We start from the raw sequence: 26,426 nt of genomic DNA on the forward strand, positions 1-26,426 counted from the left end.
TGCATTAGGTATAGCCCACAAACTTTGATAAGTTGTATTTTCATTTTCATTTAGTTAGAATATTTTAGAAGTTTGTTGTTTGATCTCCAAATATTTGGGGATATTTCAGCTATCTTTTTGTTAGAGATTTCTAGTTTAATTCCACTGTGATCTTAAAGCATACTTTTTACAGTTTCTATTCTTTTAAATTTGTTCAGGTATGTTTTCTATCCCAGAATGTGGTCTATCTTGGTGAATGTTCATGTAAGCATGAAAAAAAATGTATTTTCTGCTATTGTTGGGTGAAGTATTATATAAATGTCAATTAGATCCAACTGATTGATGGTGCTGTTTAATTCAACTACATCCTTACTGATTTTCTGCCTGCTGGAACTGTCAATTACTGATAGAGGTGTGTGGAAGTCTCCAAGTATAACGATGGATTTGTCTATTTCTCCTTGCAGTTCTTTCAGATTTTGCCTCATGTTTTGATGCACCTTGTGTTAGGATTACATACCTTAAGAATTGTCTTTGTGAAGAATTGACCTCCTTACTGTTATGTAATAATGTCCCTCGTAATATCCTTGTTCTCAAGTCTGTTTTTTCTGAAATTAATGTAATTAATCCAGCTTTCTTTTGATTAGTGTTAGCATGGTACATATTTTTCCTTCCCTTTACTTTTAGTCTATCTCTGTCTTTTTATTTAACCACACATTGTTTTCTATTTACTTTGCCAGTCTTTGTCTTTTAATTAGTGTACTGAGACCAGTCATATTTAAAGTGATTATTGATGCAGTTGTATTAATGTCTAGTGTATTTGTAAATGTCTTCTATTTACTCACTTGCTTTTGTTTCTTTCGTCTGCCCATGTTATTCTGCTTTTTTGGTTTTGATTGAGTACTTTATATGGTTCCATTTTCTCCTCTCTCTTACCATACCAATTATACTTCTTTGAAAATTTTTTATGGTTGTCCTAGAGTTTGAAATATATATTTACAGCTACTCTAAGTCCACTGTCAAACAATAATATATGGCTTCATGGATATTTTAGGTACCTTGTAACAGAGTATTCTTCTTTCCTCGTGTCCATTATGCCATTGCTGCCATTCATTTTACTTATCCAAAAGCTATAATCACCAAATATATTGTTCCTAATATTATTATTATTATTATATTATATTTTTTTTGTGGTACACGGGCCTCTCACTGTTGTGGCCTCTCCCGTTGTGGAGCACAGGCTCTGGACGCGCAGGCTCAGCGGCCATGGCTCACGGGCCTAGCCGCTCCGCAGCATGTGGGATCTTCCTGGACCGGGGCACGAACCCCTGTCCCCTGCATTGGCAGGCGGACTCTCAACCACTGCGCCACCAGGGAAGCCCTGTTCCTATTATTTTGAACAAACATTCCTCTATTATAATCAGTTAAGAATAAGAAGTATAAAATATTTTACCTCCATTTGTTTCTTCTCTAACACCCTTCCTTTCTTTATATAGAGCTGAATTTTTGACCTCTACCACTTTCTTTGTCTCTAAAGAACTTCTTTTAACATTTCTTGTAGGCAGGTCTACTGTGCAAATGCACTCAGTTTTTGTTTGTTTGAGAAAGTATTTATTTCTCCTTCACTTTTGAAAGGCAGTTTGTGGGCACAAAATTCTAGGTTGGTGAGTCTTTTGCTTTCAATACTTTATAAATATTTCACTCTACTCTTTTTGCTTTCAGGGTTTCTCAAGAGACATCCAGTATAATCTTATCCTTGTTCTTCTATCAGTAAGGTGTTTTTTTTTCCCTCTGTCTTCTTTCAAGATATTTTGTCCTTGGTTTTTAGCAGTTTGAATATGATATGCTTAAGTGTAGTTTTTTACATTTATCCTACCTGATGTTCTCTGAGTTTCCTAGATCTGTGGTTTGGTGTGTCATTAATTTTGGCAAATTCTCAGCCATTCTTATTTCAAATATTTCTTCTGTTTTTTTCTCTCTTTCCTCTTTCTGCCATTCCCAGTATACATATGTTACATCTCTTGTAGTTGTCTCCCAGTTCTTGGATGTTCTGTTTCCCTTTTTTTCATTCTTTTTTGTCTATATTCTTCAGTTTGGGAAGTTTCTATTGACATATCTTCAAGCTCACCAGTTCTTTCTTTTGCCATGTGCTGTCTACTGATGATTTTATCAAAGCCATCCTTTATTTGTTAGTTTTTTTTTTTAATTTCTAGCATTTCCTTTTGATTCTTAGTATCTTCATTTCTCTGCTTACATTCTCTTCTTACATATTACAGCTTTTTTCATTAGAGCCTTAGCATATTAACCATAATCATTTTAAATTCCCAGGATGATAATTCCAAAATCTCTGCCATGTCTGAATCTGGCTCTGATGCTTATATTGTATCTTAAGTCTGTGGTTTTTGTTTTGTTTTGTTTTAACACCTAGCATGCCTTATAAGTTTTTGTTAAAAGCTGGACATGTATCAGTTAATAGGAACTGAGGTAAATAGACCTTTAGTGTGAGTTTAATGTTTATCTAGCAAGGAGTTATGCTGTGTTTAATGTTTGCACTTGTGTTTGGGTTTCCTTAGATTCTCCTTTTAAAATAGAGTCTGTATCTTACTTACAGTTCTCTCCCTTGTAATCCACAGTCACTATACCGGAGCACTGTTGATGTGCTGATAAGGTATTGGGGAGGGGAAGCATTCTATAATCTCATGATTAAATTTCACCTTTTTTTTTTTTTTAAGTGGATTTAGTCTAGGGGCTATGACTTTGAGAAGAGTTTCTTAGCCTTTATTTTTCTCCCTTTATATGAGACAGGGAGTCTAAAGGGGCTCAAGTTTTCTGATTGCTCTTCCCCTTGGTCAGATTAGGCTCTGGTAAAGTAATTTTTCTGGAGAGCAGGCCTTAATTAAGGAGAAAAGAGCAACCTGGGCATATTTTAAAATGTTACTTTCTCACTCTCCCTGTTGGAAGTGCTAGGGAGTTGTTCTCATCTTCACCGTGAGAACCTGCTATGGTTCCTGGAAATAAAACTCACCAAAGTGTGGGCTTTCCCCAGAGACTGGCCCTTCAGGATTTTTTGCCTTTCAAGATAGTCCATACTGGGTCTCCATCAATTCCTGTTTCAGTATTCCTACCAGTTACTGACTTAAGCAGTTTTTTGTGTTTCTCTGTATTCAACTGTCTGTCTAGTTTTCAGGGAAAGAGTTTGCCTTGTGACCTCAGTTCTCTGATATTTTAAGAAGAGTTGTTAATTTTCATTTTGTTCAGCTTTTTTCTTGTTCTGAGGATGGGAGTGACAACTTCCAAGCTCTTTATATGTATGAGCAGAAACTAGAGGTCCTTATTCTTATCTTTATTCTTACTAATATATTGCCAGCATGACGTTACATCAGTTTATAATTGAAATACATAAACAATGTATGATTATATTTTGTCTTTTTTTTTTTTTCAAAGAAAGGATACCCCCAAAATTCCCTGTAATAAAAAACACCTATGAACTGCTTTTTAAATTCTATGTAGTTGGCGAAAGCACTCAATACCTCTGGGTAGCCAGGAATATACGTTCATTGTTTTCAGTACTATGTTTCTTGGCCACAGTGTTCTTTGAATGGGCAGTGTCGGGATAAAGGAGAAATTTGAGAGAGCCCCTCCAACTTACCTCAACAATAGGATCTCTGCTTTTTGCCTTATGTATAGGGGTTTTAAGTCATATTTTGTTTGCACAACGGGTTCTACTGCTATAAAGATATTTGAAAGCCACGTTTTTAGAATATGCTTTTCCTCATAGATATCTAGTTAATAATTGCTACTGAAAAGGTGAAAATTATTCTCCCTTTGGGAGGAACATAGTCTATGTTGTTTTTCTATTTAGAATTCCATCATTAAAGGTCAAACAAGAAATGTAAAGGATCTCAAATTTATTCTAAACAAACATTTCCAACAGGGAAACTTCTGTCTAGGAACCAGGGAGTATTATTTGTACTAATAAAATCAATATTCCCTGACCACCCTGAAATCTACTCAGGTGATGCTGAGGTTCAAATTACTGGGTTCCTACTGAACCTTATACAGTTGTAGTTCCTCCTAAAGATTCTAACATAGGTTTTATTACTCCTACTATACAAGTCTGAATAATATTTTTGTATCAAGGTGAGGTTTAAATAACTGTTGGTCTCATGGGAAATAATAGAAAATAATAACCAGCCTCACTCTATGCTACGAATGAATAAAAACTTATAAAAACCTTTAGGTACTAGAATTTGTATTCTCAGTAAAGGTGCTTCTACTTTGTCTAGAAATATCATCCAAAATTTATGGTAAATCTTTAATTTCTTCTAGTAATTGAAATTTCAAAAATATTGTAGTCATTTTTAATAGTAAAATTAAAAAATTGACATATTTAACCAAAACTGATGGCATTTTTATATATTTTATTTACTGTAAAGAAGTATCTAAAGACCCGTTGAGTGTGGTATACGAAACTGCCATCTTGATTATTTGAAAATATTTGACAAGTAAGATATCCAGAGTGGAAATTTCTAATTCATGCTACTGTGCCTTCATCAATGACTGCCTACTTCTAGTTAAGTTGCCAGTTTAAGTTGAAATTAATCAATAAGATTGATCAACAGGATGGGTTACATGGAATAGGAGAATGAAATTCATTTTATAGCATCTTTTGTCAGAATTTTGTGGTCATAAAACCAGAAGATATCTTCAGAGGGTTGATGCTTTGGCTTCTGGAAGTTTTTTCACATTAGTACAATATCTGGCACATAAAAGGCTTTTAATTAATATTTGTTGAGTGCATTAATTGAATGAAGATTAACTAGATTGATTATGTAGTCAACAGTTCTTTGCTGACCTAGTTTGTTGGCATTGTGTCTTTTCAACCATCAAGATAATAGTTCATCATTGTGCTATTTTTATATTTATAAAATCATTTGTATTTTATGTAAAAGCTCTAGAATCACTGGGTATTTTGCTAATACAACTAATAAGCCTTTATAAATGTAAGATTAATTTCATGTAATAGTCTTTTTGGTAACAGTTTGAGGAGTATGTGTTCCTTGTGTTCCTTAACTACTGACCTGCCGTAAATAAAAAAGTATTATTAGGAAAAGTCCCAATTTCCTCCACAGTTGATGACAGAATTGTTTTTTGGTTTGTTTTTTATTTTTGTTTTCTTTTGTTTGCTTGTTTTTTACCTTGCTTCCTTCTTCCAAACACTGAATACCGAAGACTACTTAAAGATGGTACCTGAAAGCAAAAAGTTATATACCATGAGACAAATTTGCCAAATTGTGTTGAAGTCCTTTTCATTGTTACTTAAAATATTTGGGAAAATAATTTCTTGGGGTGAGAATCTAGCCTGTAGATTCTTTATTTATTCTTTGGAAACTGCGTACAAAATAAGGAGAATTATGTACCAATGCTAATCTCAAGCCTAGTATGCTTTCAGAATTTGCCAACATTTTAAAAACAGAAAAAATTTATAGCATAATAGATACTGTGTATAAAAGTATAGTGCCTCAGTTTTTACCAAGTAATGAATGTATACATATTATCCAAATAAACAATTATGTATTCTAGTATAGTAGAAAAAAATCAGATCTTTAGTGTTAGACATATCTGGTTTCAAATCCCAGCTCTTGCCACATAGTTCTGTGTCTCTAGAAAGTTATAGAAAGCTTGAAAGCTTGTTTCCTCAGCAGTATAGTGGGGATAGTTTTGCCCTCTTCAGAGAGCCATCATAGAATTCAAATAACATGATGTGTGTGAATATGCCAGATACATAATAAGCCCTGAGCAAACAGAAGTTCAGGTACTTTACACTGTGTGCAGCTTTGTCAAGAACAGTGTGAGGTAGTATACTGCCATAGCGTTCAAGAAATTCAGGCAAGTATCCAAAGTCTCAAATTTATTTGTGTGCTTTATTTATCTCATTAAAAACACACGAATACACACATCACCATTCATTTTTATCTCCAAGCTTATGTTTAGTTTATTAAGCATAACATTATTGTAATGCCTAAATTGTGCAAATATACTTCCATACTACTTTTCAAATAACTATTATTTTAGCCCATATTCAGCTTTTAGTGCAGGGTTCACATTTGTTTTTTCTTTTCTTTTTTTTTTTTTGCTGTATGCGGGCCTCTCACTGTTGTGGCCTCTCCCGTTGCGGAGCACAGGCTCTAGACACGCAGGCTCAGCGGCCATGGCTTACAGGCCCAGCCACTTCGTGGTATGTGGGATCCTCCCAGACCGGGGCACGAACCCGTGTCCCCTGCATCGGCAGGCAGACTCTCAACCACTGCGCCACCAGGGAAGCCCAAGAGGGTTCACATTTTAAAAACATATTTAAACAAGATCCCTGAGAATATGTTGTCTGTTTTGCTATGTAAAATATGTGACTGCATCACAGAACAGTAGGTTAGTAGGAGTTGGTGCTAGAGGATCAAAGAGCAAATACAGAAATCCTTTCCTCTGTTAGTTTTTAGTAATATTACTACTTTTATTAATATTTTATTATAATATTATTGATATTATTACTTATTAGGAGGAAAGGAGGCAGAGCCAAAGGCAGTTGGTTTTGGCTGTCCTCCTTTGGGAACCCCCTTCCTCGGTTGACATATTTCCCATAAATTGTTACTGGGAGGCAGGACGATAGGCCAGATACTTGCTTCTTTCCTCATTGCCTCTGGTAGCTAAGCCAGTCAGTCAGTCGTTCCTATCTGTGGCTTTGAATCTGGACTGACTGGGGCAAAGGAGCTGAGAGTGGAGAATTCATTTCTGTAGCAACAGCAACATTTAGTTTCCAAGAACACAAGTACTGATTTTGGGCTGTCCAGTTTGCATTTGTAATTTTTAGTCCTATATTAAAGCAATAAGCTAATTTTTTTAATAGCTGTCTTTTTTTTTTTTTTTTTTTTTTTTGGCCGTGCTGCGTGGCTTGTGGGATCTTAGTTCCCTGACCAGGAGTCGAGTCCGTGCACCCTGCAGTGGAAGCTCGGAGTCCTAACCACTGGAACGCCAGGGAATTCCCAGTAGTTGTCTTTTTTTATATTTTGAACTTTAACAACTGGATATAATAAAATTGGGTTTAGTCTCCCAGCAAGGTTGTTGGTTTGGGCTTCCCCCACCTCCAAGTTTTAGCAGCTTTTTACTAAATCTTTAAATACAAATAATGTGTACCTTTGACATTTCTTTTGCCATAGAATATTATCTATGTAAAACAACTAGATGTCAAGGGTTGAAGTAAAAGGTAAGTGTTCTACAACTAATAATACAGCTTTTTTTAAACCTAAAATACATTTGCAGTGTAGATTTTTTGATATATCATTTATGTGCATTTATTAACATTTAAATGCACACCTTGCTTCTAAACTAAAATTTTCTTATAAAATATATATCCCATGTGTTTTAAGTCAAATTAAATTTTTTTTTGCAGCAGGAGGGCTATTAAGAGGGATATGGAATAAAAGAAAAATAGCCTGCCAAGAACTTGAGCAATTAAGAAAACTGTAAATGAAACTACCTGAACTGAAGTGCTATTTTCAGCCCTTTTAGTTATGTTTTAAAGACAAAGAAAACAATCTTAACTTCATAGATACAGATGTTTGCTTTTAAACTGTTCTTTTGCATATGGTGAATTATTAAAATATCATAACATTTAAAATATATTATTAATATATTACCTCCTTGCATAGGTTGCAGGCTTTTAAGTAATGAAATCTTAAAGTAGTAGAAAAAGTGTGCTTCATTTACTTCACTTACGTTTTCATGATGCCTAAGGAAGTGTTTGATGGTAGGAAAAGTGACAATAATAATCACAGTATAGATTACACCAATAAAGTAATGGTTTTTAGCTTTTAAAAGTTTTGGTACACAGTGATTTAACCTTCGTTGTTTGCTTAGGGGAGTTGGAATCAGGAAACTTGCACCTAGTAGCCTTCTGTGAATAACTTGTTAGTTTAACCAAACAGCTTTTCACTAGGATAAAAGAAAAAAGGAATTTGGCTGAAAGGGATTTCAGTGAAAGCATAAAAGCTAATCCTGAGCTTTAGCTGCAGTTATTTACGTAATGAGCAGGGGACTAGCCATTATAAATTGTACTGGTGATGTAATTGAAAATAATATATATCTTTGAAAGATGGCCAATGACTGAGAAAAAAAGCATCAGATATAGTTACTATAATAAATGTATTAGGTATTAAATTTTGTATCACTTTGTCAAATATTGTAAATCTAGTTTCTATCTTTTGTGAAAGTAACAGGATCAAAGAAAAAGTGTTGTCTCTATTGTTTTTAGTTGGAGTAACATTTATATTGTTACACTTAAGTATAAGATTCAGTAGAAAGGAAAAGATAGAAGATGCAAAAGAACGGGTAGTTTATGAAGGAACACAATAGAATCCAGTGTATAAGTGAAGGAGTTAACTCTGAAAACAGTGACTACTTCTGGGTAATATCCAAGGGAAGGAAAGATGATTAATGACAGAAGATTTATTATATAGAAAAAGGAAGTTAAGGAAGCTCTAATAGAGTAACTTAAGTTCCTTCAGTAATCTTTTTTTTTTCTTCAGAAATATGAAAGTCCCTATACACTAATACAGGTGAAGATGAGCTCTAAAATAGTAAGATTGAGGTTCAGTGTTTAACAAAAGGTGAAAGTTTGGAGCAGTTTCTGTGGGGAATGTTTTTAGGAGCAGAAATTAATAAAATGAGTTGTGAGTAATAGTAAGAGTCACTTGATAATCGGGACCATTAACTTGGAGGTGGGCTAAATTTTATTGATCAAAGCTTGACAGTTTGGGAATAGTTGTGGGAAAGATCTCAGAATAGATGATTAGTCGGGTGGGCAAGGTTAAAAAAAAAGAGGTTACCAGTGCCACCACTACAACGACTACTACTAGTAATAACGATTGTGATGATAATTTATTGTTGGCATACTATTTGCCAAATAATTTTACACGTATCATCACATTTAAGCCCCCCAGCCACCCTGGAAGCTAGATTAACAGTAAGTAAAATGTGTTTCAGAGAAATGTTATTTGCCCATTTCGTCTGCCTGTGGTTGTGTGTGGGGAGGAGGGGAGGCACCCTTCAGATGGTACATGCCAGAAATTATATATTTATTACAGCAGTTTTTCAGCAGATGGCAGTAAAGAATCTTAAGGAAGGTGTTCTTTAGATTTGTGCAAAGGCACCATATAACCATACTGTGGCAGCAGTATATAAAATTGTATCAGTAACAGACCCAGTCTTAGACTCACAGACAGAAAACAAACTTATGTTTACCAAAGGGGAAAGGGCATGGGGGAAGGATAAATATATGTATAACTGAATCACTTGCTGTACACCAGAAACTAACACAACATTGTACATCAACTATACTTCAATTAAAAAAACAAAACAGACTCAGTTTCGTTTAAAAAACACATATACACAGAGAAGACTTAAAGCATATATACCAAAATGTTAGCAGTCTGGATAATTGGATCACAGAGAATTTTTATTTTCATTTGGTTGCTCTTTTGAATTTTTCTGATCTCTTTAAGTGAACATGTTGTTTGTTTTGGGGGACTTGGGGTAGGTTGTTGATGGAAAGGTAGTAGGAAGATTGTTTAGACACACTTGTAAACAGTAGTGACATCCCACTTCATGTCTTATTCTTCTCCATCTCAGAAAAATCCATAGTGTTCTGAAAACTCAGTTTCGCATTGAAATTACATTTAAGCATTTTAAATCCAGATATTCCACTTAGGGAATTTGGAATCCCTAACTTCTCTCCACCCTCATATGATCACTGTAGCCAACTTCATCACTATTTTAGAACTTCACCTTGTACCATAGTCAGTCAGAGACTGGTTTGTATGACTCGAACAGTTAGATGAATAAAGAGAAAATAGACTTAGGATGAAGGGAAACATAGTAGGTAAGAGGGAAATAGTAGATTCTGTCTTGGCCAGGTAAAGTGAGCACTTAAAAATTCTTGTCTTAAAACCACACACACACAGAGTTTTGTATATTTAGTAATTTAAATTGATCTAAAGAAATACTAACTTCGTCCTTCTTTGTTGTGACTGGTGAATTCATCAATTTTGTGTATTGTAAATAAACTTGATTCATGTAATGTATTGCAAAATAGTTTAAAAATAGATACCATTTTGACTAGTGACAAGTAGTAGTACATTTGGATTTTGGTTTGTGTGTGTGTAAACAATTTTACTTTTCAATTAATAAATTAATAGTATTTAGGTAAAATCTTAAAAGTACAATAAGAACTGTTTTCTTGTGACAGTTAGTTGCACTCCAGTCATATATTTCATATTAATTAAATCGCATTATGAGTACTGAAAAGTAAAAGAAATTCCAAAACTAAAAATATACTTACTTATTTTAGTTACACAGTAAACTTTTTAAAAAATTACATCCCCATGAGTTATTTATTTTATAACTAGGATTTTGTACCTTTTGACTTCCTTCACCTATTTCACATTCCGCCCTCCCATCTCCTGACCCTGACAACCACCAGTCTCTTCTCTTTACCGATGAGCTTAGTAGGAGGGTTTGTCTTGTTTTGTTTTGTTTTTCTTTTTTGCAGCTTCCACATATTAAGTGAGGTCATAGGGTATTTGTCTTTCTCTGTCTGACAAATTTCACTTAGCATGATTCCCTTGAGGTCCATCCAAGTAGTCTCAGATGGCAAGATTTTGTTCTTTTTTTATGGCTAATATTTCTGTGTGTGTATATGTGTGTGTGTGTGTGTGTGTGTGTGTGTGTGTGTGTGTGTGTGTGTGTGTACCACATTTTCTTTCCATTCTCTGTCAATGGACATTTAGGTTGTTTCTGTATCTTGGCTGTTATAAATAATGCTGCATGGGGATGCACATATCTTTTCAAGTTAGTGTCTTCATTTATTTGGATAAATATCCAGAACAGGAATTGCTGGATCATATGGTAGTTCTATTTTTAATATTTTGAGAAACCTCTATATTGTTTTCCACAGTGGCCACACCAATTTACATTCTCACCAAGAGTGCACAGGGGCAAGGGTTTTGTTTTCTCCATATCCTCACAAACACTTCTTATTTCTTGTGTTTTTGATAGTAGTCATCTTCACAGATGTGAGGTGATATCTCTTTGTGGTTTTGATTAGTGATGTTGAGCATTTTTTCATGTACCTGTATGTCTTCTTTGGAAAAATGTCTATTTAGAACCTTGACCCGTTTTTTAGTTTTTGGGTTTTTGCTGCTGAGTTCTTTATATATTTTGTATATTAATACCTTATCAGATATATGATTTGTAAATACTTTCTCCCATTCAGTACATTGTCTTTTCATTTTGTAGATTGTTTCCTTTGCTTTGCAGAAGCTTTTTAGTTTGATGTGGTCCCACTTGTTTATTTTTGCTTGTTTATTTTTGCTTATCGTTGGCTTTGTTTTTGGTGTCAAATCTACAAAATCATTGCTGAAGCCTATGTCAGGGAGCCTACCACCTATGTTTTCTTCTAGGCGTTCTATGATTTCAGGCCTTACATTGCAGTCTTTAATCCATTCTGAGTGAATTTTTTTGTATGGTATAAGAGAGCAGTCCAGTTTCATTCTTTTGCATGTGGCTATCCAGTGTTACCGATACTGCTTATTGAAGACAATGTCTTTTTTTCTATCATATATTTATCACAAATTAATTGACTATATATAGGTTTATTTCTGGGCTCTCTGTTCTGTTTCATTGATCTATGTGTCTGTTTTTATGCCAATACCATACTGTTTTGATTACTATAGCTTTGTAATATAGTTTGAGATCACGGCACATGATGCCTCCAGCTTTTCATGTTTCTCAAGATTACTTTGGCTTTTGGGGGTCTTTTGTGGTTTCATACAAATTTTAGGCTTGCTTGTTCTATTTCTATGAAAAATGCCATTGGAATTTTGATAGGGATTGCATTGAGTCTGTAGATTGCTTTGGGTAGTGTGGACACTTTAACACACTACACTAATATTAATTCTTCGAACCCATGATAGTTTTACAATAAACTTTTGGTAAGTATTTATATAGATGAATATAAATGGTATGAAATATGTCAGTTACAATGATTTTTGACCTTGTCTTTTATAATTCAGTATTTAATTCTTTTGATTAAAATTTATTTTAAAATGCCTATCATTTCCTGAAGGAATATTAATTTGAAATATTATATATGTGCTCCACATCAAAAATTGGCTCAAATATAGACACGTTTATCTGACATCCATAAAAAATTAGATCCTGAGAGAGCTGCCATAAACTTCAAAGCTATTGACTGTATAAATGTTTGAGTTACTAATTAGTAATTGAAGTCTTTTAACATATTCTTTGCTGTCTGGATTCCAGTATTCTTTCATTACCATGTATTCTAATTAACAAGGGAGTATAGTATCTGATTTTCTTCAGGTTTCTGTCCTTGGCCGGATACACTCAGGCATTTGTATTATTAATATTAAGCCTCAGGGTCTGTGAGTGAATAGGGTGTGATGTTGGAGAAACAAGAGACATGACTTCTTAAACATAGATGGACATACAAAATGTGAATTCAACTAAAAAGTCAGAGTCACCAAAATGTGTAGCATTTAGATTTTTAGCTTGAATATGCTAGAGTTTATTATATGTAATATGAAATCTGATAAATGCTTGAGCAGCTTCTAAAAGTACAAGAGTATGGTATTTGTTTATAAGATAATGTTCTGTTGTGTTTCTAAATGAAATTTTATTTACTTTCAAGAGATTCTTAACTGACCTTCATTGAAGGTAGGGAATTAAGAATGAAACACTAGGCTTAAAACAAATTACCAGAAGTGTTCAGAACAATTGAGTATTTGACTTTAAATATAAGCAGAAATTTAAAAAATATTCTTTGAAATGAAATGAACTTGAAATTTGTTTGCACTGTTTTGCTTAATATTTCTATACATTGATCTGGAGCTTTTATATTAGGAGAGCAGGTTTTCTATTTTAAAGAACATATCTAAGTGTTAGAAAACTTCTACTGCTTTTATTTTTTGTAGGTGGTTTCAGACCCCCTCACAGGTTTTCTACCATGCAGCAACTGAACATGGAGGGAAGGACGTATATCCAGGGCAGTGTCTTTGGGAAGGTTGTGAGCCTTTTCAGCGACAGAGGTTTTCTTTCATTACCCACTTACAGGTACACTTTCTTAATACTATTTGGTTTGTAACTCATTTGGTTGTGTTAAAGATCTTGATGCATATGTTTTTTACTTCCTCTTTCTCAAAAAGGACAAACACTGTTCAAAGGATGCCCTGCTTGCAGGATTAAAACAAGACGAACCAGGACAAGCAGGAAGTCAGAAATCTTCTATCAAGTAAGGAATCTGAGTTCACTTCCTGTTGCACATAAAAAAAGACAAATCAGGAAACCAGGCAAAACTTAGTAATAAAAGGCAATATAGTATATCGGGAGACAGGAAACCTGGGTTGTAGTCCACCTCTACCATTAACCAGCTATGTATGTGACCCTGTTCAAATGGTGTAAATGCCCTAGGAATCACTTCTCATTTTGGCTGGACCACATGGTCTGTAAGTACCTTGTAGCTCTAATATTTTGATTCCACTTTGTAGACAAGTCATTGGAAGTAATGACAGATGATATATGAGAACTGCTTTGTAAACTGCAAATAAATATATGGTTCTTTGTCCTTTGAGAGAGTAGTTGAACATGTACTTGATAATGGCAAAGAGATTTATTCTTACAGCTACTCCTGAGGAGAGGCCAAGGTGGCATGTGAGGGTCCAATATAAAATTGTGTATGTCACATTTACTCTATGGTTATTCATTTACCTATTATTTCATGAACACATACTTGTAGTCAAGTTCTGAGTTAGCTGTAGATTCCTGTAAGGTCCTTATTAGATTTACATAGTATTTCCTGTTCTGTTTCTGAGGCCTTTAGTTGTAAACTCTGTAACCTGAAAAATACAGTCAGCCCTCCATATCCTCAGGTTCGGCATCTGAGGATTCAACCAACCAGGGATCAAAAATACTTGGGAAAAAAAAAATGTCAGGAAGCTCCAAAAAGCAAAACTTGAATTTGCCATGCACTGGCAACTATTTGCATAGCATGTACATTGTATTGGGTGTATAAGTAGTCTAGAGATGATTCAAAGCACACAGGAAGATGTGTGGAGGTTATATGCAAAGGCAGTCATCGCTCGGTATCTACCTGGGATTGGTTCCAGGATTTTGGTATCCACAGAGGGTCCTGGACCCAATCCCCCGTGGACACCAAGGGACAACTGTATTTTAAATTCTCATAATGTGAAAATAAATTAATTTGTCACCATTTATTGAGATACTGCTGTGTACTGGGCATTATGCCAGACATAGGGAATTCTAAGAACAAGATATAGTGTAACTTCACAGAGTTGAAATTTTAGACAGAGAACCAGAAGTATAGGAACACAGAAGCTGCTTACATACTTTATTCATTCCATTACTGTTTACTTTATTCTCTCCATTACTATTTATTCCACGTGCTAGGCACTAAAGTATAGCACGAGGTATACGTGACCAAGATGTTTTGCTGTTTTCAAGTCTGGAGATGCAATGAGAGGTATAGGTAATTCTTATTATATGGTGTAATAAGTCCTAAAATGAAGATATGCACAAGACACTGTGAGAGCCCACCTAAACCAACCTAGGAGACCAGGGAAGGCTTTCTGGTAGAAAGCACATCCAAACTGAGACCCAAAGAATGAGGAGTAAATAGCTGAGGGTTTCATAAGCCATAATCATGAGTTTGGATTTTACCCTAAAGGCAGTAGAAAGTCATTTTTCTGCCAAGTATCTTTTTCTGTAAATTTCACTGCACAGTTGACCCTCGAACAACACAGATATGAACTGGGAGGATCTACTTATATGCGGATTTTTGTCACGGTAAATACTACAGTGCTGCACCATCTGTGGTTGGTTGAACCCACAAATGTGGAACTGTGGATATGGAGGGCCAGCTGTAAAGTTATATGCGGATTTTTCACTGCAGAGAGAGTGGGTGCCCCTAACTCCCATGTTGTTCAAGGGTGAACTGTATTTAATTTCTATGTATTATGTAGCCTATAAGAGTATGTTGCAGTATGTTTGATTTTGCTCAAATTTGGAGGAATTTATATTTGGTATATCAGTTACAATCAATCAAAAATCTTTGTCACTTATACATAAAATCTAATAATAATTTTCATCTGTGTCCATATATAGATATCCTTACTTGTAGACATCTATAAGTAGATATAGATAAAAAGTGGTTTACAATTTAAAGATTGCTTTTATGTTAACTTACTTAATATTCAGAATTACTTTACTCATGTAAAAAGGTGCCAGAAATATCCCCACTTTACAGATGCAAAACCTGAAGCACAAAGGGGCAAACTGAACTTGAAAGTCGTGCAGCTAGTTACAGTGTCAGAAATAGGATTTCCTCACTGTGAGCCAGTGCTCTCGCCACTCCTGCCCCACCAGAATACAGCAGATACTGGTACAATTTTTCTGCTTGGCGAAGGAGACCTAGAGTAGTTTGAAATCTGATTTTATATAAAATCTACCTCTGCAGTCCCTCCATTCTGTATCTTTCCTAAAGAACAGTAGAGCTATACTGAAAGAATTGATTGAAATTGGTAAATAATGAAGAAAAATTATGTAACATAGTAATAGTTTGAAGTGTAATAGTTGGCATAATTTTGTATTATTATCATATTAGGTTATCTTTTCCTGGGTGACCTATACATATACCAGTACATTCTCAGGTAATATTATTTTACTCCTAGGTACAGTTTAGCAAAAATAATTTGCAGCTCAAATTGTAGACTAGTCTTTGTTAACATCTTTACATTGCATTCAAAGATGTAAACTTCACAACTTTGAATACTATGTTGTATTTATATATGGGCTGTACCAGAACATCTGTTGTTTGCTTTAAAGTTGATAGATTGGAAAATAAAAGACTTGAAACTTCTCCTTGATACCGAGAGCCCTTATGCCTAGGCTGACACAAGAGTGAATATTACTGCTGGGCCATGGGAGCTTCTACTCACCCTGTGTCCAGAGTTTCAGAGTAACCACCTTAGGGGTTGGCAGGTTGGTCATTCGTTATCAGTCTGTCTGCTGCATCATGTTAACAATCCCTTTCTCTCTCTGGTCAATTTAGGCAGCCAGCTGTAGGGGGCACAAGCTCAACTCCTAGAGCACAAAAGGCCATTGTGAATCATCCCAGTGCTGCCCTTATGGCTCTTAGGAGAGGATCAAGAAACCTTGTCTTTCGAGATTTTACAGTGAGTAAGCCTCGAAAGCCTTATCTGTAAATGTGTGCACGCTGTGTGATTTAGATCTTCATTCTTTTTCTTTTCTTTTCCTTTTTAAGGATGAAAAAGAGGGACCAATAACTAAACACATCCGACTAACAGCTGCCTTAATATTAAAAAATATTGGTAAATATTCAGAATGTGGTCGCAGGTGAGTAATCTGTTTTCTGTAGCCAGAGTGAATCTAGATTATTTTACTTTTTACCCATAAGTTAATAAGGTTTGATGCCGGCATTTTATTCACTGCTTTTCGCATAAATTTTTGGATATGTCCGAAAGCTTATGTCAAGCTCAGGCCATCATGGATTCTTAAAAGCCAAAAAAATAGAAGTTGAAACAACCAAAAGGTTTTCTTTTAACTTGTTTCATTAGGTTAAATTTCTTGCTGGTCATAGAATTTAAGTTTATTTATTTATATTCATTTATTTTGGCTGCATTGGTTCTTTATTGCTGCATGTGGGCATTCTCTAGTTGTGGCGAGTAGGGGCTACTCCTTGTTGCGTTGCACAGGCTCTAGGCACACGGGCTTCAGTAGTTGTGACACACAGGCTCAGTAGTTGTGGCTCGCGGGCTCTAGAGCCTAGGCTCAGTAGCTGTGGAGCACGGGCTTAGTTGCTCCGCGGCATGTGGGATCTTCCTGGACCAGGACTCGAACCCGTGTCCCCTGCATTGGCAGGCAGATTCTTAACCACTGCGCCACCAGGGAAGCCCTGGTCATAGAATTTAGAGCAAAAAGTAGATCTATAAGAGAAAACTTAGGAGTTTACTGGGAGGAAAAATGAATTGCTCACTTGAATCATGTGGAATTAGAATGGAATTCAGTTTGATAATTACCGTTTTAATGAAACCATCAAAGCCATACGTGTGCTGAGATTCACTATAATACTCTGAAGTTTTAAAAGTTACATTTTAGTGAACTTAAGAGAAAACTTAGGATTTTGTAGATCTATAGCAACTGGAAACAATAACTCTAACCCTAGAGAGAGCAAATGTGGATTTGCCTCCCTTGTCTCCCTTGAAGCTTGAAGCTAATATTCTAGTATTATTCGTCCTCCATCTTCAGCTGACCCAACGCAGGCTCCTTCATTGGGAAGGTGTCCTCTGATGCATCTTGCCTTCCAGATAGTGATTTTTTTCTCCTAGTCTCTCTCCTCTCACATACTATTAATCGAATCTACCTTGGTTCTCCTCCCCCCATTTTACCTTGTGTTAGGTCTTTAATGATATTTCTTGCAGTAACCTTCCAACTGGACTTTCCAAACATAAAAACAGTGCCATCGATTACAAAAAAAAAAAACAATTAATTTAACTATATCAAACTTTAAAGCTTCTGCAAATTAATGATGAATAAAACTTAAAACTAAAGTTTTTAAAAAGTATTTTTAATGACAAAAGTTACTATATTTAGTGTATCAAGTATTCCCACAGAGGAATAAGAAAAATTCTTAACACTCAAATGAAAAATAAGCATAGTTTTTCAGGGAAAAAAAAGAAATATGAAGGTTTTGTCACTAGCATCTCCCAGCTTCATTCATGAGTTCTTCCTTCCTTTCTCACTGTATTTCCCTCCTCACCCCTCCTTTTGCTACATTTCAGTTTTAGCCAAACTAAACCACATGCAGATTCCAACCATGCAAGACGTCCTTCGTGTCTCACTTTTGTACATTTGTTCCAGTGCTATACTGTCCTCCCCGTGTTGTGGCCCATTTAGTATCTGCAAGCCCCCATGATTCAGCTCAGACGTTGGCTTCTGTGTGCTGCTTTTCCTATGCTGTGTTCCCCTTCCTCACTGAGTTTGTTCTTCTTTATTTTTGTAACATGTCTGTCTTATAACATTTCATCTTACTGTTTTGTAAGTAGTTATTTATGTGGCTTTTTTCCACTACTGACCTAACTACAGATTTTCTCTGATTAATCTTTGTAGCCCAATTGCCCAATACATCAGAGATAATCCCTACTTCCTATTCTTCCTTCAAGACTCAACCCAGGTCACCTCTTCCTTTCCTGACATCTCCCTCACTACCTACCCTTGACCTAAGGTGCCACCCACACATTGCTTTGTTACCACCTTACATGATGAGATCTGTGAAAGCAGGGGTTGAATATTTATTTTTGTTTTTGTGTCCTCCGTGCCTAGCATAGTGTTGGAAATATAACAGTGATTCAATAAATATTTGATTGATAGACAGATGGAAGGGAAGAAGGTCTCAAAAATTCATTTTTTCCTAGAGTTCTGATCTGGAATTTGTGTAGACAGTTGGAATTCTAAAAGTAATTTTATAACTTTTCCCTCACATTCAAATTGTACATTCTTAGGCTTACAGCAAAGCCACTTTGGCTACATCTAATATAATTATTGAACCAAAGTTTTCATCTTACACTTTGTGTTTTGTTGTTGATTTTTTTTTTTTTTTTTTTTTTTGCGGTACGCGGGCCTCTCACTGCTGTGGCCTCTCCCGTTGTGGAGCACAGGCTCCGGACACGCAGGCTCAGCAGCCATGGCTCACGGGCCCAGCCGCTCCGCGGCATGTGGGATCTTCCCAGACCGGGGCACGAACCCACGTCCCCTGCATCAGCAGGCAGACTCTCAACCACTGCGCCACCAGGGAAGCCCTGTTGTTGATTTTGTTATTTTATTTAACTCTAAACCTTCTAGATGTCTTTTGGCATCTTCAGGTGCTATGATCTTAGAAAAGCAGAAGCAGAAGAATTAAAACAATCCATTAAATTCTTCCCATTCACCCTCCCAGTCTGGGTTGAAATCCCCATGTAGAACCTCTATCGAATATCTCCAGTAATGAGGAGTTTTGTTAGAGCAGGAGTACTGACAGAATCTGGCAAAACATATGTGAAGAAAAAAGTATAGGAAATCAGGTATTGCAAAAGATAATTCTTTGTTGATATATTTTCTCGTCTCTGGTGGAGTAAGTTAACGGGTGTGATTTTTTTTTTTTTTTAACTAAAGCAAATTCTATTTGCAATAAGAAAATTACAGGTCAACAGGAAGATATATGGAAATTTACTTTCATTCTTACAGTACAGTATACTGAAGAGTATGAAATGTCAGAATTTTTTTAAATTTTAAGTTCAGAATCTGATTGAATAATGTAAACTTTTGGGCTTCGCTGGTGGCGCAGTGGTTGAGAGTCTGCCTGCCGATGCAGGGGACACGGATTCGTGCCCCGGTCTGGGAAGATCCCACATGCTGCGGAGCGGCTGGGTCCGTGAGCCATGGCCGCTGAGCCTGCGCGTCCGGAGCCTGTGCTCCGCAACGGGGAGGCCACAACAGTGAGAGGCCTGTGTACCGCAAAAAATAAATAAATAAATAAAAATAATGTAAACTTTTAAAATGCAGTTTATCTCCTTTATGACTAAACTTGAGCTTTGGAGAATTGCAATATGTTTCTCCTCTTTTTGATGTATACCTTTTGTCAGTGTAACACATGGGTCTTATTTAAAAATCAAATACTTTCACTAATAATGAACAATCTGAAAAAGAAACGAACAGTTCTATTTACAGTAAATCAAAAGAATAAAATAATCACATTAACCAAGGAGGTGGAAGATTTGTACATTGAGAACTATAAAACATTGCTGAAAGAAATTAAAGAAGATGTAAATAAATGGAAGGACATCCTTTGTTCATGGATTGGAAGACTTAATATAGTTTAGATGTCAATACTACCCAAAGCAACCTACAGATTCAATGCAACCCCTATCAAAATTTCAGTGACATTTTTGCAGAAATAGAAATATTTGTTCTAAAATTCATATGGAATCTCAAGGAACCTTGAATAGCAAAACTATCTGGAAAAGGGAGAACAAAGTTAGAGGACTCATACTTTCTGATTTCAAATTTCACTGCAAAGCTATAGTAATCAAAACAGTGTACTGTCTTTAGTGACATAAAGACAGACATATTAACCAAGGAAACAGAATGGAGAGCCCAGACATATGTGGTCCTTGCATATGTGGTCAAATGATTTTCAGTAAGGATGCCAATTCTCTATTCAATGAGGAAAAGATAGTCTTTTCAACAAATGGAGTTGGGAAAACTGGAAATTCACATGCAAAAGAATGAAGTTGAACCCTTACCTAACACCATATGCAAAAATTAACCCAAAATGCATCAAAGACCTAAAAGTAAGAGCTAAAACTATAAAACTCTTAGAAAAAGCTTCATGACATTGGATTTGACAGTGGTTTCTTGGATATGACACCAATGGCACAGGCAACAAAAGAAAACGTAAATTGAATTTCATCAAAATTAGAAACTTGTGCATCAGAGGACACTATCAATAGAATAAAAAGACATTCAACAGAATGAGAGAAAAGAATTACAAATCAAATATCTGATAAAGGGGTTAATATTCAGACTATATAAAGAACTCCTAAAACTCAACAACAAAAAGAAAACAAACCAAATCAAAAATGGGCAGAGGACTTGAATAGAAGTATCTCCAAAGAAGATAAATAAATGGCCAATAAGCATATGAAAAGATGTTCAACATTACTAATCATTAGGAAAATGCAATCAAAACCACAATGAGGTACTACTTCAAACCCATTAGAATGGCTATTATTAAAAACAAACAAACAAAAAATCAAAAACAATTAAGTGTTGGCAAGAATGTGGAAAAATTGGAACCCTTGTGTGTTGCTGATGGAAATATAAAGTGGCACGGCCACTGTGGAAAAGAGTGTGGCCATTCGTCAAAAAATGAAACATTTCATTCTACCTTTTGGGTATATACACAAAGGAATTTAAAGCAGGGAGTTGAACAGATATTTATGCACCATTTTCATGGCAGCATTATTCACAGTAGCCAAAAGGTAGAAGCATCCCACCAGTCCATCAACAGAGGAATGGATAACGAAAATGTGTGTGTATATGCAATGGAATATTACTCAGCCTTAAAAAAAGAATGAAATTCTGATACATTCTACAACATGGATAAACCTTGAAGACATTGTGTTAAGTGAAATAAGCCAGGCACGAAATGACAGATATTGTATGATTCCACTTAAATGAGGTACCTAGAAAGTAGAACAGTGTAACAGCCCCCAGCAGGGGCTTGGGGGAGTGAGGCAGTGGGGGTGTTCTTGTTGGTTGTGGGAAGGTGAAAAAGTGCTGGCGATGGATGGTGGTGACGGTTGCACAACAGTGTCACTGTACTTCATGCCCCTGAACTGCACACTTAAAGATGGTTAAAGTAGTAAATTTTATATGATGTATATTTTACCACAATTTAAAACTAAAAACAAGAACAAAGGAGGGATTTGGGGGAAATGCAGAGTGGCTACTAAGGAGTATTTGGTTTCTTTTGGGGGATGATGAAAATATTCTGAAATTGATTGTCGTGATGGTTGCACAATTCTGTTAATATACTAAATACCACTGAATTATACACTTTAAACAGGTGAATTGTGTGGTATATGAATTATGTCTCAATAAAGCTGTTATAAAATTTTTTTAATTAAATGGTAAAGCTTATAACAAACTATATAGTCCCCTACTTCACCCTTCCTACCCACATCCAAGGAAGAGCTTTCAACAAGTTGAGCTAATTTTTCTGGTATTTGCCTCCATGTTTCTAAATAACATGTTTATGTTACTATTTCTTAATTTACCTATTTTGCACTTTACCTGTTGACTCTCTTTCTATTGAACACTGTTAAAACCTCTCTTCCTTACGCTTTTCATTTCCTCATAATATTGTGACATCTTAAATCAGATGTTGTTGTATTGTTTGATGCTGAGCCCCGTGCTACTGTTTTACATTTTTCTCTCTTTGTTTTTGCGGGGTTAATGATTGTCTTGCTTCTTCATTAGCTTTTAATGGGCCTAATGCTGATTTTCCCATATATTTCAATCAGTATCTTTCAAGCCTATGTATAAGCTATCTAAAAAACACAGTTGTTAAACCTCTATCAGTTCTACATTTTTTTCCCCTTGGAAACTGGCCTTGGTAGTCTAGACAGCTTACTTTGTAGGCCTGGTACACAGCTGTCCTTGGGAATTCCTTCTACGTTGAAACCTTTTTCTTGAATCCTACTTACTTCTTTTACTTGAGTTCCTCCCTCATTGTAGTAAGGTACATCCTCCAATAATTTCAAGGCCCTACCTGTCTGAAAATGTTTTTAGTCTACCCTTAGTCTTGATAGTTTGGTTAGATATAGAATTCTAGATTGAAAAATCACTTTCCTTTAAAAATCTGAGGACATTGCTCTAATGTCTTCTAGCATGCAGCTTTGCTGTTGACAAGTCCGGTGACATTCTGATTCCCATTCCTTTGTATGAGATCTATTCCCCCCCACCCCCACCCTCCAGAAGTTGTTAGGGTCTTTTTTTTTTTTTTTTTTTCCAATTTCTGTTATTCTGAAATTTCATGAATGCTGTGTCTTGTTGTGGGTGTTTTTTGTTGTTGCTGTCATTGAAGTGGGCATTTCATTTCAGTGGATCCTTTCAATCAAGAGATTCATGTCCTTAAGTAATGGGAAACTTTCTCAAATGTTTCTTTTTATAATTCCCTGCTATCCATTGTCTGTTCCCATTTCTAGAACTTCTGGTTTTTTTTGGATGCTAGACCCTTGTAGAGTGATCCTCTAACTTTCTTTTCTTTCTTAGCTTTCAATTTTGTCTGTTTAATCTGTTTTCTAGAAACTTCCTTGACTTTATCATCAAATCTACTGCATTACTTCATCTGCCATGCTTTAAATTCTAAGAGCTCTTTTAAGTTGTCAGTTGTTGCTGTTTTTATAACACCTATTCATAGGTTGAATACAGTGCTTGCTCATCTCTCTCTCAGGATATTAATGCCAGTATTTTTGAAGTTTCTTCTGCTCCTAGTATGGTTGCTGTGTACTCGAAATTACTTGAAATGTCTGAGGATTGGGGGCTTCGTGTTACATTTTAAGAATGAAATACCTGCTAGCTAGTTGGAAGCTCTGGATGCATGACCCCCACGTGTCACTAGTGATTGCCATTTTAGGGTGACCCCCGATGAACCAGTTTGTTTCCTAGAAGCCCCTCAAACGTCAGTCTTCATAGAGATTGTTTCTCCAGGGAAGAATCTTTGATTTCCTTGCCTTTAGAAGTGGGCAACTTGAAGGAGAGTCTGTGAGGGCGTGCACTGTGGAAACAGAATTGGGGGTGGGGTGGGCAGGAGGACCTCACTGGGGTCGAGTACGTTCACTTTCCTTCACGCCGTCTATGTCTCTGTAAGTCCTAACCCTTTCTGGTTTAGTTCCTCCAGAAAATAAATTTCTTTTATTCATTTTGGGAGGGAAAGGAGATAAACTTGCATCAAACTGTGCTATTTTCCTAAAAGCTGATTTGTGTCTTAAATTGTTTTCACTAATGCTACTTACAAATTATTTCTTATCTATTAAGTGCATTAAAGTGACACAATGTTTATCCTTTGTTAAACATATCAAAAAGATAAAGGAACTTTTGAAATTTGAAATTGAAAGAATATCATTTTATACAACAAAAAAGGCATATTTCATTTTTTATCTAGTGAGTGCTTATTTAATTCTTTAAAACCTCCCAATATAAAAAATATTAATTTATATCAAAAATGAAATGGTTACTTTAAAATCATCCTAGTGATTGAAATGTAGTCTTTCTAGTTTTATCCATGTGACATAAAAATAAAAGAAAGAATACTTTTTAACATGTGACTGTTCATCAGTTTGGAAAATATGATTTTATTTAAGCTTTTGAAAGTAAAGGCTTTTTGCTTTGTCACAATGTTCATTGATTATAGAGGGGAAATAATTTGATTCCACTTAGTAGGTTATTTTTAAATCGAGTTTTTTATGGCTATTTTTTCTTTTCCAGAAAAAAAATTGTAGACATTTTATAGTTCATTTAAAAATTTGTTAAATAAACTTTTGAAGTAAATCATGCCTAAAGAAAAGTAAAAAACAACAGAAGTGTGAAGCTCAATGAACTGTCACAAGGTGAACCACCACATAACCAACCATCCAAGTTACAAAATTGATCAACACCACTTCCACGGAGTCCCTCCGAGTGACCCCAGTCTTTACCCCGTCCTTGTCTGTGGGACTACTGTCCTGATCTGTAACACCATAGATTAACTTCACTTGATTTTGAACTTTATATAAGTAAAATCATATATTTTTTCTTGTGCTAGCTTTTTTTTTTCTCAACTTTGTTTGTGAAATTCTTTCATGTTGCATGAAGTAGTACTGTGTATATATAGCAGTATAAAATTCTGTCGTATGAATATACTCAAATTTACTTTTTCCATTCTTTTTTTTTTTTTTTTTTTTTTTTTTTTTTGCGGTATGGGGGCCTCTCAGTGTTGTGGCCTCTCCCGTTGCGGAGCACAGGCTCCAGACGCGCGGGCTCAGCGGCCATGGCTCACGGGCCTAGCTGTTCCACAGCATGTGGGATCTTCCTGAACCGGGGCATGAACCCGTGTCCCCTGCATCGGCAGGTGGACTCTCAACCACTGCACCACCAGGGAAGCCCTCCATTCTATTTTTGATGGACATATGGGTTGTTTCCAGTTTGGGACTATTAAGAATAATGCTGCTATGAACATTCTATGAACATTTTTTGGCCGTATATGTACATATTTCTGTTGAGCTTTTATGAAGGATTGGTGATTTCATTGGTGCTTTATTTTAGTACATAACGCCAAACAATTCCAAAGTGGTTTTATCAATTTACACTCCCTCCAGCAATGTTATGAGAGAGTCTCATTTGCTCCACATACTTGCCAACATTTGCTATTGTAATTTTAATATTTAATTTTAGCCATTCTTTTGGGTGTGTGGAGTATGTACATATGGAAATTACAAAAGCAGATACCCTAACAGCCAAAAAATGTATGAAAAGGTGCCCAACTTATTAGACATCAATCTCAATTTTTTTTAAACAGTTTCATATATTTTTTTTGTTTCACTTTGTTTTGCTATGGTAAAGATGACTACAGTCCCCACATGTTAAATTTTGGCTTTGAATTTCTTTGTTCCTATAAGTTGTTTCCTTATATTGTTTTTCATTCAAAATTTAGAAGTCTTCATCTCCTTCCTTTTCTGCTAGTTCCTTTTACTCAGGGTTATTTAAATGAGGGCACTGAATCACATGGGTTCTTTGGTAATCTCATGCTCGTTGATTTTTTTTTTCTAACATTTAATGTGGAAATTTTCACACATAAGGCAAACTTGAAATAATTTTGCATATACCAGTCACCTAGCTTTTACCATTGACATTTTACTGTATGTACTTTATCACGTGTCTACCCATCCTTCCATTTCTGGCTGATTTACCACTCTTCTCCTCAACCCTTGGCATCACTGTCTGTAGACAGCACTCATCTTTATAATTTTTCTTCTTTATATACACAGTCACAGCAATATTGTAATTTGAGGGGTGGAAACTTTCTTTCAAAGTTTATAAATTTTTTAAAAACATCTTTTTTATGGAGTAATGTGGTATTCAGGTGATAGTTAAGCCAGATGTTGGCCTGGCTTATTTTGTTTCCTAATAAAAAGAAAGAAACTCATCATACCTACAATACAATTTTTATTTTCAAGTCATCTCTTAAAAGTAGCCATTTTGTTCCTCTCCAGCTGTTTTCTGACATGATCTGAATTTTTATTTTATTTTGCCAAGACACTTAACATGAGAGCTACCCCCTTAACAAACTGTTAAGTGTACATTACTGTTGACTGTGGGCACAGCGTTGCTCAGCAGGTCTCTGAGCTTTTTCATCTTGCTTAACTGAAACTTCATGCCTGACGATTAGTAGTTCCTCACTGCTGCCTCCCCCCACAGGGAGGCAAACACCATTCCACTCTTTGATCCTGTTTATGAATTTGACTATTATAGAGACCTGATCTGAATTCTCTAGACGCATGAATGAGGCAGAATACAGAATTATGATGGGTGGTCTCCCTTATTCAGAAAAGTACCGTGGAGAAAAGGCAAACAGACTCGTTGCCTAATTCTGCCACTACTATTTAACTAGCTAGAAAGTCATTTCAGTTTGGGGTGCCTCAAGTTGGCCTCAGTTTACTCGTCTGTAAATTGAATGGGTTAAACAAGTTGTTTCCCAGATCCCTCCT

At 35.6% G+C, this 26,426-nt stretch overlaps 1 protein-coding gene across 3 annotated transcripts in view; it reads left to right on the plus strand.

Annotated features, from left to right (window-relative positions):
• ARID2 (AT-rich interaction domain 2) overlaps positions 1-26,426 on the plus strand; it is a 170,920-nt gene that overhangs the window by 142,745 nt on the left and 1,749 nt on the right. For all 3 annotated transcript variants that reach the window (XM_004274427.3, XM_033436506.2, XM_033436505.2), the window contains 4 exons: positions 13,020-13,158; positions 13,251-13,336; positions 16,172-16,295; positions 16,385-16,476. In XM_004274427.3, coding sequence (XP_004274475.1) covers positions 13,020-13,158; positions 13,251-13,336; positions 16,172-16,295; positions 16,385-16,476 — 441 coding nt within the window. The remainder of the gene's footprint in view (positions 1-13,019; positions 13,159-13,250; positions 13,337-16,171; positions 16,296-16,384; positions 16,477-26,426) is intronic.

The sequence above is a fragment of the Orcinus orca genome, chromosome 11, assembly GCF_937001465.1.
Source record: "Orcinus orca chromosome 11, mOrcOrc1.1, whole genome shotgun sequence".
NCBI classification, from domain to species: Eukaryota; Metazoa; Chordata; class Mammalia; order Artiodactyla; family Delphinidae; genus Orcinus; species Orcinus orca.